This window comes from Emydura macquarii, unplaced genomic scaffold (genome assembly GCF_026122565.2).
Source record: "Emydura macquarii macquarii isolate MOO-44397 ecotype Brisbane River unplaced genomic scaffold, CSIRO-AGI_Emac_v2 contig_1644, whole genome shotgun sequence".
In the NCBI taxonomy this organism is placed as follows: domain Eukaryota; kingdom Metazoa; phylum Chordata; order Testudines; family Chelidae; genus Emydura; species Emydura macquarii.
Genome location: NW_027131781.1, coordinates 20,205,119 through 20,217,921, shown reverse-complemented (window position 1 = coordinate 20,217,921; position 12,803 = coordinate 20,205,119). Strand labels below are relative to the sequence as shown.

The window sequence follows — 12,803 nt, the reverse complement described above, 5'->3', positions numbered from 1 at the left end:
AAAGGGGTTTGCTCACATGTACCTGACCTGAGGTACAGCCTTCTTTTTTAGATTGTCCACCAAAACTATTGTGTTAATCTCTCATTGTGTTTACACTTTCCTATAATTTAATAATGTGCATCTTAATAAAATCTCCCGCCCAGTTTTACAGCTGTTTTCACTGGGCTTATGTCTTTGGTGCTGTATACCTTAACAGGGGTACTATTATAATTGCATTAATATCATTGAAGTATTGTTCCCCAAAGTAAATGATTTGTAATTTAATGGTTGTAGGTCTAGACTACCACTGCCAAGAAATTAAATAAAAGAAAATGCTCTGTCTATACTGGCAAGTATTGTGTACATAAAACTTAAATGAGATGTGTTAGCAGGCAGGACAGAAGAGCCTGTTTTTACAGAATTACAAAAATATGTACATGCCTTATAACTGAATGACTCAGTACTAGTTCTCATTTGGATTATTCTTCCTCAGTGCAACAAAAGAGTGACAAAGAATGTAACATTTATGGTTCACTAGGTTTGCTCACCATGGCGATTAGTAATGACAAGTATTCCATCTTCAAATACACAAAGTGTAGATATTACACTATCTTTGGATTTATTATTGTAGCAGCAGTTTGTATCCCATGGTTTCTTCATATCCTTTTTGGAATTGAGCCAGATTAGGATCTAGGCACCACAGGTAAACTGTGTTGGTTGAGTGATCATATTTTCATCATTCCTAGAGTTGATTAGTGCAGTCATGTTGTTTGTTGTCTACAAAGAAACGTGACGATGGTTAGGTTGCTGGTATGCTATGATCACAGCCTATCTTCTGGAGACTGTCTCATTGTTTCCTTGTACTCCATTGTCTACCTCTCTATCCATCTGTGGTCTGCTGTCTTATACTTACATTGTAAGCTCTTTTGGGCAGGGACTGTCTTCTTTGAGCCTGCTGTTTATATGGCACATTGCTGCTAGAGTTTGGGACAGGAACTGGGAACTCAAGCTGTGAATGCATCTATTCTGGAGCAAGTCAGTTGTACCTCTCCATCAATTTCATGATCTGTAAAATGCAGGGGGGTAGGAAGATGTTCATGATGGGATTTATTTAGAGAATTCTACAACAATATACATTATCTTTACTCTACTTTTTAATAATGAAAACCTTTTAAGAGGTGTTGCAAGTTTCTCAGTTCTCACCTGGCAAATCCATCAGTGTTGTAGGAGAAAAATACTCTGTTCCTATTTTATTTTGTCTTTTGTAGAGTACTTAAAAGATAACTATATAAGTCTTATTAATTATATGATTCCGGTTTTAAAATGCCCCCCCGTTGTTACTCCTGTTTTATATTGATTAATTCACTAGCTATGATCCCAGCTGTGAGATTTGGAGACTAGAGCCTTTATACGACAAGGACAATTTTGCCTTACCTGTTAAGTTCTGTTCTGTTAAAAGGATATACACACCAATCCCTTCCACCCTCTAATATTTTTTCTCATTAGGTCATGTGCAAACCACAGATAATAGTTCACTTTCTGTGTTAAACGTCTGGTTCTTCAAAGTCTTCTGTGTATTCCCATGTATGAAAGGCAGCGCCTCTAGACTTGAGGTGCAGAACTGTATAAAAAAGCAGCGTCCACTGGGGAGGTGCAGGAGTGCTCTCTGTTAAAATGATGTAATCCCCTTATATTAGGGAGTGCACTCGCACCTCCTCCTTTTTGCCTCCGACAGAGAGTGAAAGGGGCTCTCATGTCTGCAGGCTAAATAGCCTGTTTTAAAGATGCTTGGTTTGGTAAGGTGATGCTACAGTTCAGTTCTGCCTAGAATGCCTCGCCCGTCGTCCTCTGCAGGGCACTGCTTGCTAATCTCCCACAAGTGGAAATGCACGGAGGCTTACTAGTAACAGTTCTTCAAGAGTTGCCTCTGTGCATTCAAACTATCCACCTGCCTTCCTCTATGCCTCCGAGTACTTTGTGTTTCAAGACTCTATGGGCTAGGGAGAAGGCACTGATGTGGTGAGGCATAACACCACCTCACCGTATTTAGATTCCCATATTTAGATTGAGCAGATGACTTCATCTTAGTAAAAGGACACTCCTGCACCCCCAGCGGAGATAGCGTTTTTATGTAGTTCTGCTCAATGTTTAGAGGTGCTGTGATGAAGAACAGCAGTTAGTAGTAAGTAACCTGTTTTTTAAAATGTCTTCTGTGTTTTAGATATAAATCCTGTAGTCATTGCAAGTTTAGAATGGGGAATTCTGGCACAGAACCGTCTGTCCTGTGCTTAACAACCTGGTAGACAATTCTGCACTGCCACTATGTCTGCAGAAGGAAGGAAACCACACTGTGAGGATCGGCAGAAGATAAATTAACTCTGAGGTGAAATTTCTCCATCTCTAACTGGGGCACAGGATTTCCCTTTCCTTCTGCTAATTCCCCTTCCTTCCCACCTGTCACTCTCTCCAAAACTAAAATTTGCAGCCAATGTGATGAGGGAATTAATTTTTTTTATAATAATGTCTGAGACTCATCCATCTTTTTTTTTAGTGTCCATGAAGAGAGCATTGATGCAGTTTTAAGCTACAGTAACCATTGCAGGCTGTGTAGTCTCACATGAAAGCAAAGAGAGGGAAAGGTGGCATTAGAGAATACAGGATATGAGAGTCACTTCACATGAACTCCCTTCCCTGGACCTGCTCTGTAACTCCCTGCTGCACAGATTTGTGTTGTCAACTTTGGAGAGTTGAAACCTGGAGTCGAGAGGTGTGTGTCAAACAGAGCACTAATTATGTGTTTAACCACCATATAAAAGACTAGCCATGTTCTAATGTGGCTGTATTTAACGCTTATGCACTTATGCTTATACACTGTACTTTTCCTTGTGTGATTGCCTCTGGCTCTGCATTCTGCACTTACGGGCATATTTATGTTTGACATTTTCCTTGTAATTTTTCGGTTTATTGGTTGGCATAGTACAGATTATTTCTAAAAATCCCTCAAGCTACGTGTAAGGTTTACTCTTCCTAAGAATCTCCTAGAACACAAATTTATAAGGATGAATAGATCTGATTGAGACTTTACCTGGAGGTCGGAATAGCCACCATGACATAATTTAAAATGTGGATATTATGCTGTGCCTTATAGCTTGTGTGAAACATCAATGTTCTGTCAGCATTTTGGCACTTAAGCTTGAAGCGCTGTCTCAGGCTGGCTTTTAAAGCTACATTGTAGTTAAAGAAAATGTAATTACTGAATTGTGGGATTTTGACTCATAGTCTAACTGAACCAGGATGACACAACTTCCTTTTGGTGTTTTATTGTGAATTAAGGGCTCTTTGGCATTTTTTGCAGGTTGCTACAGAAACTGAAGACCGTGAGATCTTTGCAAATTGGATTGTTTTGTGTACACTATACATCAGTGGGCACTGACTATACTTTAATTTTCCCATGTATTTAGAGCTGAGTTATAGAGATGGGAGAACTTGAATGGTTTCTAAAGAGGACAGATATTTGGCAATGTTTAGCAAAGACAATAGATATTTTCCATCTGATGTTCATAATTAGCCAGTTCTTCCAAAGTGCTCATGTTGTAACGGAGTTAAAGAAACCTCATTCAGGGGTGTGAAAAATCCACACCCTGGAGCAATGCATTTATACTGACCTAATGCCTGGTGTAGACAGCGCTGTTGGATGGGAGGGCTTCTCCCCTCCACATAGCTACTGCCTATCATTGACGTGGATTAACTATGCTAATGGGAGAAGGGTTCCCATCAGCATAGTAGCGTTGTCACTAAAGTGCTCCAGGGCACAGCCACACTGGTGCAGCTGTGCCACTGCAATGTTTTAAGTGTAGAGCTGTGTTAAAACTTCTGTTTTTGCATTATAGCTACTACATCATAATTTATCCTTCATTTGGTGCTGGTAGTTGCTACTTTGTCAGAGAAAAGGCTGTTGGGGAAAAAACCTGTTCCTTCTGCCTGCATTTGCAATACTGCTGTTGCTTTCACAATTCATATTTTACTCCTTTTAGTTGTCATCGGGTAGTCTGAAAATATTTTCAGTGGGACATCTGAATAGGAATATCAGTCATAGCTGTTGTCTTTCTAAGTATAGATTAAAACTGCTCTATTGCAATCACATTATATCCCTTCCCATTAGTCTCTATCCCTGCTCATTCCATACTTTGGGGAGGGGTAGAGAATTGTTCTATTTAATGGACAGCAGTCATTTTGGTGGTGGTATATAGCACCCAGGTATTACGTTGCTGCTTGCTTTGCTAGTGCTTGAGACCATTTTTAAACACCCAGTGTGTTTAAGCCCACCTGTATTGACACCCGTCAGCTGACTGTCTTCTTTCTGGCCTAAAACAACTTGAAAATCCTTGTTAGTTTGTGTCTGCTGTCTTTATTAACATTGTTATTTATCTAACAGTCTATATATGGGATAGGAAATAAACCTACTTATACCATCTATTGTGAGACTTTCTTTCCCAATGCTATTGCTGATGTGAGACTATTGTATTGTAGCTTCCAACTCCATTGAAGTCCAGTCACGTATATATCATTCTACATATTTGCAATAAGAAAAATAACAAACTCAGTACTATTTGTTGTACTTCATATTCAGTGTTTAATAAACAGACTGCATTCTGAATGCCACTAGCCACCTCAGGATGTACTGTATCATTTATGTATTATTCTTTAATATACTATGAAATACATAAAATGTTGACACAAGTTAACTTAAACAAGAATGAAGTGAAGAATATTGTGTCTAATCTTGTGACTTACTTACCATGGCATGTGAAAGCAGTGGTTTATTATAAGCAGGGCTGGTAATACACTTCCTTTTAGTTGCTTATAACTTTGCCAAACTTTAATCATTTTGGGCTGAAATTTTCCATGAATTTTCCATGCTGAGTGTCTATCTAAGGCTGAGAATTTGGAAAATTTCAGCCAGAATGATTCAGATGTTTGAGAATAAGACTAGGGAAAAATAGTGTTTTACCCATGCTAAAAAAAATTCTGGCAATCCTTTTCTTTGAAATGCTGACTAGTGCCCCCATATTTTGGAGCAGGGAATTGAAATTTAACAGCCGGGCTGACTTTGTGTCAGGGATGTGCCTTTTGCCATCCCCAAGAAAATCTGTGCAAATTGGCCAAGTTGTAAGGCTTTGAAATATTGCAGTTTGCACATTTCCAGTAGAGACATCTTGGATTTTAGCAGCTACATTTCCCAAAGATTCTGTTCACACTGAGCATGCTCAAGCCTGGAACATTGCAGGACTTACCCTGCAATTGCAGTTCTGAGCTACTTCCAGCTGTGCCTAATCTGGGTAATTAAACTGAGAGCATGGAGCCTCTCCCCTGAAATCTTCCCTGTCGGTTTAGGCAATGTTGAGGAGGAAGCTATCTAATTTGAATGTGGAGGGGATAAGAGCAAGAAATTCGCGTGGGGGGAGGGGGGCAATGGAAATTGGGACTGGAATTAGACAGGGAGGGGAGAGGAAAACTAAGTGTGAGGGTAAGGAGGAGGCTGTGGGGACTGGGACTGGCCGGGCAAGGGGAGTGGAAGCTGGGGAGGGAAGTATGTGTGGTGGTGGGGACTGGGAGCCACTGGGTGAGGGGAGACGGATCAGATGAGGAGCCAAAGGGGAGACTGAGATGGAGAACCAGTGGGGGGGCAGGTGGGAGGGGAGACCTCAGATAAAGGGCCAGAGTGTTTGAAGAGAACTGGCAAAAGATGGGGGTGGGACACTGAGATTGGGCAAGGAGCCTGGGGAGGGAGATGGGGACTCAGAGCAGTGAGGACAGGAAATGTGAGGTAATGGGGGTGAGGGGTGGCACTGGAATCTGAGGTGGGGGAGAGATTGGCCAAGGAACCTGGGGAGAACTAAAAGAGACTAGGGATAAGGAACTGGGGGAGGGGGAGTGGGGGTGTGTCCGTGTGACTCAGCTCTTCCACACTTAGGCTATTAACTAAAGAGCAATGGGGTTTTAAAGTCCTGTGCGAAGGCTCTTGGCTCACACTGTCATGGGTCTCTGATGATGTAACTTGTAACCGCTTTAGGTGGAGTTCTGGGGAATGTGCAAGAGCTGTGGGGAGACAGAACTAGTTTCAGGGCCTAGGTACTTGTATTGCAGGGTCCTCACTGCAAAGAAGGGTGTCAGCCATGAGAGCCGCACGTGGAGTGCAAGCCTAGAGGCGAAAAGCCAGGAACAGAGCCCAGCATCAACTAGCTCAGGGTACATGGGGCTCAGCGTTTGGATCACCTCACAGCAGTGTGGTGAGTGTCCAGCAGGGGGAGCTTGACCACCTGTGTGACAAATAGCCATTCCTCTCACAGGCATGTTGTGAAAATACATTCAGGAATGTTTGTGAAGTACTTGTACTCAGGAACCATAGAGGTGAGCACCACAGAAAACCTTGCGAGGAAGCTAACAACTCCGCCTTCAGAACAGGGTTTGCAGAGTGTACCGTAGCTAAGGCTTGTGGCCACACTGAGTGATGGGAAGAACACAACACATTGAATAGCTGCTCATTATGTGAGCATTGTCTGTCCTGTGCACTGACTGAGGCTGGGGTCCTGTGGGGGAAAAATAGTATGTGACCATAGAAATAGGCTGTATCCTAATGCACTATGGGGCTGAATTAAGGTGGTGCAGACAGCCTATTTGGAACCCTAATAATGGTTTCATGTCGTTTTTGAATATTTTACATTGGCATATACATATGTCTTTCAGTGCACACAGCACAGTGGCACTGCTTGCAATTGCATCGACACTTAAAACTGATGACCTTTTATGATTTAACCATTGCTTGAGCTAAAGAAATAGCAACTAATACTAAAAGTTCTGAATTGGCCTGTGAACTTGGTTTTATATTTCTACAGGGATGGGATGGGATGGGTTTGTTCACCCCCCACTTGCTCTGGAAAGGTTAATATAGATTGAGAAGGGGGCTAATTAACCTGACAGGCCCCATCTGAGGGGAATCAGGTGGCTAAGTAATCCAGTGAGTGAGAGAGAGAGAGAGAGCCCAGCTGAGGAGGGACAGCTGGGTTGGCTTTATAAGGACAGAAAATTGGAAGCAGAAGGAAAATCTGCAGTCATGCCTTGGAAAAAGAGGAGTGTTTGGAGGCTGCAGAGACAGGTAGCCTACAGTTACTCCTTTGGTGGGAGAAGGGATTTAGGAAGCTGGCAAAGCCTGAAACGAGAGTGCCAGGACGTAAGGAAAGGGCTCAGGGAGAGGCAGGAAGGTCCAGGAGGGAATAGACCTTGGTTGCTGACTAGAAGGCCCCTAAGCCAGAACCTGGAGTTCCCCTGCCAGCCACTGAGGGAGTGGCACCAAGGGGCAGTGACTAGGAAGACTACCTGAGACTGCTCATGTGGACAGAGACTTCAGTACCGTGAAAGGGGAAAAAGTGTATAGTGACCTGGCTGGGGGAGGGGTGACAAGTCACGAAGAGGCAGCTCCTGGAGCAAGGGAGGGATTACAGACCAAGAGAGAAGGATGGAGAGTCGGCGTGCAACTGCGGAAAGGGGCACTGACGGTGTGAAGTTAATCCCCAGCACGGCCAGGAGGAGGTGCCATCCTAGCAGTGAGTACAGCATCCCATCACATAGTAATGAAATTGAACCCAAAAATACAGTAATCACAAATCATTTAATCCACAAATATGATAGTACATCATATACTTTATGGGTGACTTGAACATTGCCAATATTTTGGAAATGTTATTACATACCAAGCCACCAGTATAAAAGTAAACAATGAATATACAGGTTATACAAGAATGAGAAATACTTGAAAACATTTTTTCCTTCACTTTAAGGCTACTAAAATTTATAAATAAAATGACAGACATTTGGTTGTTCTCTAAAATACCACAGTCTGAATACTGATATATGCAATACATCAAAAGAAACCACATACAGAGTATTGTTTTTCTTTCAACTATTGTTTTCTTCGAGTGGTAGCTTTATTCTGGCTTTGTTTTTTGTTTTAAACAAATCTTACATGCTCTAAGCTTGCTCAAAAACAAAATAAAAACAAACACCCTCCAACCCCATTCCCCCCAGAAATTTGACATGCTCTGTGCACTAGGATAGGTGCATTGGATGTATTATATACTCTCTTAAAAGCATCGGTTTGATAAGTAGTGCTCTGGGGCAGAATTTAGCCAATAGTGCATTTAAATGTAAATATTTAATTATGGCTCTGGTGAATTTCTAAATTTTTACCACATAAGGCAAATTTTGCAAGTCCTGCCAAAATGTCCAGATTTTATCCCTGTATTATGCCACAGAGAAGCAGTCCACGTTTATTGCTAATGAACAGATGCTTCATGGAGTCAAGGGAAATGGGTTGAAAATATTCCAATACAAGTTGCCTACAGTCCTGCAATTTTTGATGTCTTGTTTTCCTATGCTTTTGAAATGCGCTTTGCAAAGATAAGAACACTTCTGATTGTGCACGTGCAACTAACTGTACCCCTTCAGTATACAAATCAGGTGGCTGGACACCCAGTTATTTAAGGACAGTTGCAATATATAAAGGAAACATGGGATTATTAAAGCAATGAATACAGTGCATTTGTTTTGTGTGGGGGAAAAAGACAGAAGAAAATGTTCTGAAGTCTGTGTTACTGCAATGGTGGAGGAATGTTTACACATGAAAACAGAACTCTGTAATGCTGATGAGGTCTGTGATCTGCTCTAAGCATTGCTTAGGTTAAAAAAATAGCTTTCAAATGTGTATTTTTTCATGTTTTAAAAATGTGCATCTAATTATTGTATCACATCATGTGGTATAGTATTTGACATCTGTGTCTGCAAGGTTATCTGTGGGATGTATGAGCTAAAAGGAGATACTTTTGTTTGTTACAGTATCTTTAGAGTTGTGCCAGTGGGGGAAAACAGGTGGGAGGAGAGTTTTAAATATACTCTAAATCTGCTGTGTCTGCAAGCCAAGGATTAACAAATTTCAAAACAGAGGGAAAGGATACTGCATCAAGACACAACAACATTGGATAATGCTCAGATTTTCTCTCCAGTGGATTCCATGTTTTAAAGGCCAAATCTCTACCTGCAGCGTGCAGTTGTGCAGGAACGTAAGGGAATATAAGGTGCCCTCTTACTCCTCTGCACGAATTATTCATATGATAGGGCCATGGGATGGGACAGAGAGCAGCCTCGGTAGCTCCAGCCCTGACCCCAACATACCAGGCCATGCAATCAAGACAGCACAGGTTGGGGAAATAAACTGCCAGCTTTAAGTGGTAGGATTTGACAACGTCATGATCTAGCCTGTGTAATGTAATGGATATTCTGGCTAGCTGTATATCTATGCTGTTAGAGGAGATCTGTTATTGCACACTCAGTGAAGATTAGGTATGTCCACTGGTTATAAGAAGCTAAAGCGCTTGAACTATAGAAAATGCTGATTTGCCAAAACTGAAAATTTCCCACTGTGAAAAATTCTGGTTTTTTTTGGTTCAAAACTACTTAGTTTTGAAATCTAAATTAGAGCCTGAAAAAGGCTTTTTTTTTCTTTTTTTTTTTTTTTTTTAAAAAGAGTCAAAATTATTAAAAACACTTGGATTGACTCAAAACAAAAATCTGCTCTCCACTCTCCTTCCCCCAGTTCCTGGATGTTTATGAAATTGACTTGTTTTGTCCTGATTTGAGATGGGAAAATATTTTGAACTCTGAAATATATGCAGGACAAAAAAACTGTTTCCCACCCAGCTATATTGAGTAGACAAACTAGTTTTCGTAGACTGACCACTTTGGGCATATTTCAGTGGATGTCTTGTTTCTAGGAGGCCTTGAGGTATGAAAATGTCCTATCATGGACCCTATGCTTTCTGTAGGGGTCTGATCTATTGCAGATAGAGCACACAGATTAATGGGTACAATGTAAAGGTTGAAATTAATTTACAATTTGACTTCTGGAGAATTTTATCACAACGAAGTTGGCTTTCAGAGGAATCAGCAATGTATTTCCCCTCTCTCTCCAAAAGGGAGAAGTCACATCACAGTTCAATAGTGAGCAATATAATTCTCTGCCAGCATTTCTTTTGGTGCCAGAATTTCATCAGTCCTAATAGTAATGCTAAACTTTTAACTGGTGTTTTTTTTAATCCACTAATTTCAGAGCAATTTACAAAGGGGAAATTTTACAGAGTGGGACACTGAGACAGAGAGAAACTAAGTGACTTGCAAAGATTACCGAAATCAGTGGCAGAGCTTGAATTGGTTGTCTTAAGCACTTGACAATGCTGCTTTCCTTTGTGATGCACTGGACTGGGGATTATAAAATCTGGACTTTCCCCAGGACAACTGTGCTGTTGAAACCACTGTAATTTTTCTACAAGTTCTTTAGTTCTTCCTAGTTCTATAACAAGTGTTGGTCTGTTTGTTTTTAAAATATGTATCCGAATACAATGCAAAATAGGTCCTTGGTGTTGCTCATAAGTTTCCCATGTTAACAAGCCCTAGTTACAGAGCTGTGGATGTTCTATACTTAGATGGCACTGTGAAAATACCAGCTTGGAACCCCCCGTTTACCACATTTCACTGTTTAACTGTAAACACAACTAATTACTATGGACATAGACTAAGCCAAGGCTGAAAAGTTCCATACATTGAATGTTGTCTTTTGAAAGCTTTTGCTATTTCCAGGAGGAAATGGTGTTTCAGGGGAGAAGGAAGGAATGGAGGATGGCTTCACTGATCCAGTAATATCACTGTTCCTCTCAGGTGTTCAGCTCTGATATGGTGTTCTTCAGCAGGAAATTTATGCTCTGGCACTGAAAACTGTAACTGCAGAAGCAGTAGCATGGCCCTCTAATCTAAGCCTATTTGATGTAATAGGATGTGCAGAGCCTGAGCCCGTGGGACCCAGGTTGTTATTGAAACCAATGTTGTGCTTCCTTATTTAGCTTCTTCATTATGTTTGTTTGACTTTAGAGTCACTGAGCTGCTTTTCAGAATCAAAATAAAAAGTTTCTCACTTTTATTCTCAGAGGCACAACAAAAATCTCCAGTGGAAACATGCTTCTTAAAGAAGCTTCTCTACTCTCTTCTCCCCCTTTTATAAAGTTCTGTTCTCCATTATGGTCTTCGTTCATCAGCAATATTGGAGGTGCTCTCTTATATCTGTTCCTGACACTAGTGAAAGGAGAGAACTTGTGCCATCAGAACCCCACTTTCCATCTAAGCCTCAGATCTTTTTTAGGGATTAAAAAAAACTATACAAGGACAGTTTGGGAATCAATTCCATGCAACACCTTTTCTGCCTTTCCCCTTTCATCTTTGACACAGCCTTGCATCTTGAGTTTAGGTTTGTTTTCACACAAGACCCCAACGCAGATACTGAGGTCATGATGTGTAGTGAACTTGTTATGAATAATAAGCATCTGCAGCCCCATTGACTCCCCTCCTTAGAAAAGGCTGAAATTCCTGTGAACTGAGAAACTTAAACCCAGGAAGCTACAATTTGTAATTTCCTCTTCATAAAAAGCCCAGTGAGCACATGCTGGTTTCTGATGAAGTCCATGGACTAGGAGAATGGTAGGAAGAAAGCTCACTAGCTTGGCTGCAGCTCACCAAGCATGGCCAGTTTGCTGCAGCTCTAGGAATGAGTTTGTTTTATAAAAGGCAAAGTTTCAAAGGACTTTCTCATCAAGTAGTTTGTTGATTCCATCACAGATCTTTTTGAGGCATGGTCTGCAATCCCCATCCAGGCTATACAGGGCAGTGAGGAATTCCACATCTGCAAAGTGATTGAATACATGGTTGATACGCCCGTGGGATCTGGGTGTCAGGTGTCGCTCTACCAGTTCGTGAACTAGGTCTTTACATTCATTCAGAAGTTCTGCGAGAACATTTCTATCAAAGGTGTATTCTACCTCATAAAAACTGACAATGGTCATAGCTGTCTGATTCAGCTTCTTTCTGAATTTGTCTACAATTTCCAGCTCTTCTTGGTTGAACTGATTGTTTCGGTAGAGGATCCCAATTTTTATAGCCACTTTAATCAAGTCCTTCATAATTTTGTGAGCTTCCTTCTTGTTCCTTGTGTGTTCTTTAGTTACTTTATATAACTCATCAAATATTTCACTGCTTGTGTCATCAATGAGCATGTTAGCCATAGTTTTGGTAGCCATTTTACTCAGGATCTTTTTCTGTGCTTGCAGCGCAAGATTCTTTGAACTGAAACAATCAGGACCTATTGCAAAGGAGACAGAAGAAAAAGTTAATTGCACTTTGGAAATAATTTGCATGGAGTGGTAAATTACCAGCATGTGATACAGGGCAGTGTTTGCTGGGCATATAGTTGTAATGTGCCTCGCGTTGACATTCACCTATCCCTGGAATATTAACTGTATTAGATATGCAAAGTGAGGTCATGTCTTCAATACTTTTTTCCATCAATCCTCACAGCCTCAGAAGCTCACCTGTCAATATCCCAGTTCTTGGTTCCTAATATCTGAGTTTTTGTATACAGTAAGAATTGAATATTGAACATATAAATTTACATTACTTTATCCTTTACAAACACCAAAACTCTATACATATTCTTAGTTTTAAAACAGACAACAAAGGTTTAAAAAGAGAGCTTCCTCAGCTGAAAGCTTTTGTTGAGACAATGTGCACAAAAATGTAAATTACCCATCAAAGACTCTGTAAGATTAACTGTGGTTGAGAAATAAATACAAGGTCCATAGAAAAATTACAGGCCCGGTCACTGGGTGTCACTATTGCTCCATGCATGAAATGTCTAGACAGCATTTTAAAAACAGCTGACTGCACAG

The 12,803-nt window shown here is 40.9% G+C and overlaps 1 protein-coding gene across 1 annotated transcript; it reads right to left on the bottom strand.

Annotated features, from left to right (window-relative positions):
* Nucleotides 1-7,629: 7,629 nt before the first annotated feature.
* On the bottom strand, nt 7,630-12,170 carry TNFAIP8L3 (TNF alpha induced protein 8 like 3). Its single transcript, XM_067555829.1, has one exon. The coding sequence runs from the start codon at nt 12,153-12,155 to the stop codon at nt 11,655-11,657; it is 501 nt and encodes a 166-aa protein (XP_067411930.1). The 5' UTR covers nt 12,156-12,170; the 3' UTR covers nt 7,630-11,654.
* Nucleotides 12,171-12,803: the final 633 nt, after the last annotated feature.

Coding starts and splice junctions, on each gene's coding strand:
- TNFAIP8L3 (XM_067555829.1), bottom strand. CDS start 12,155: ATGGCTACCAAAACTATGGCTAACATGCTCATTGATGACACAAGCAGT.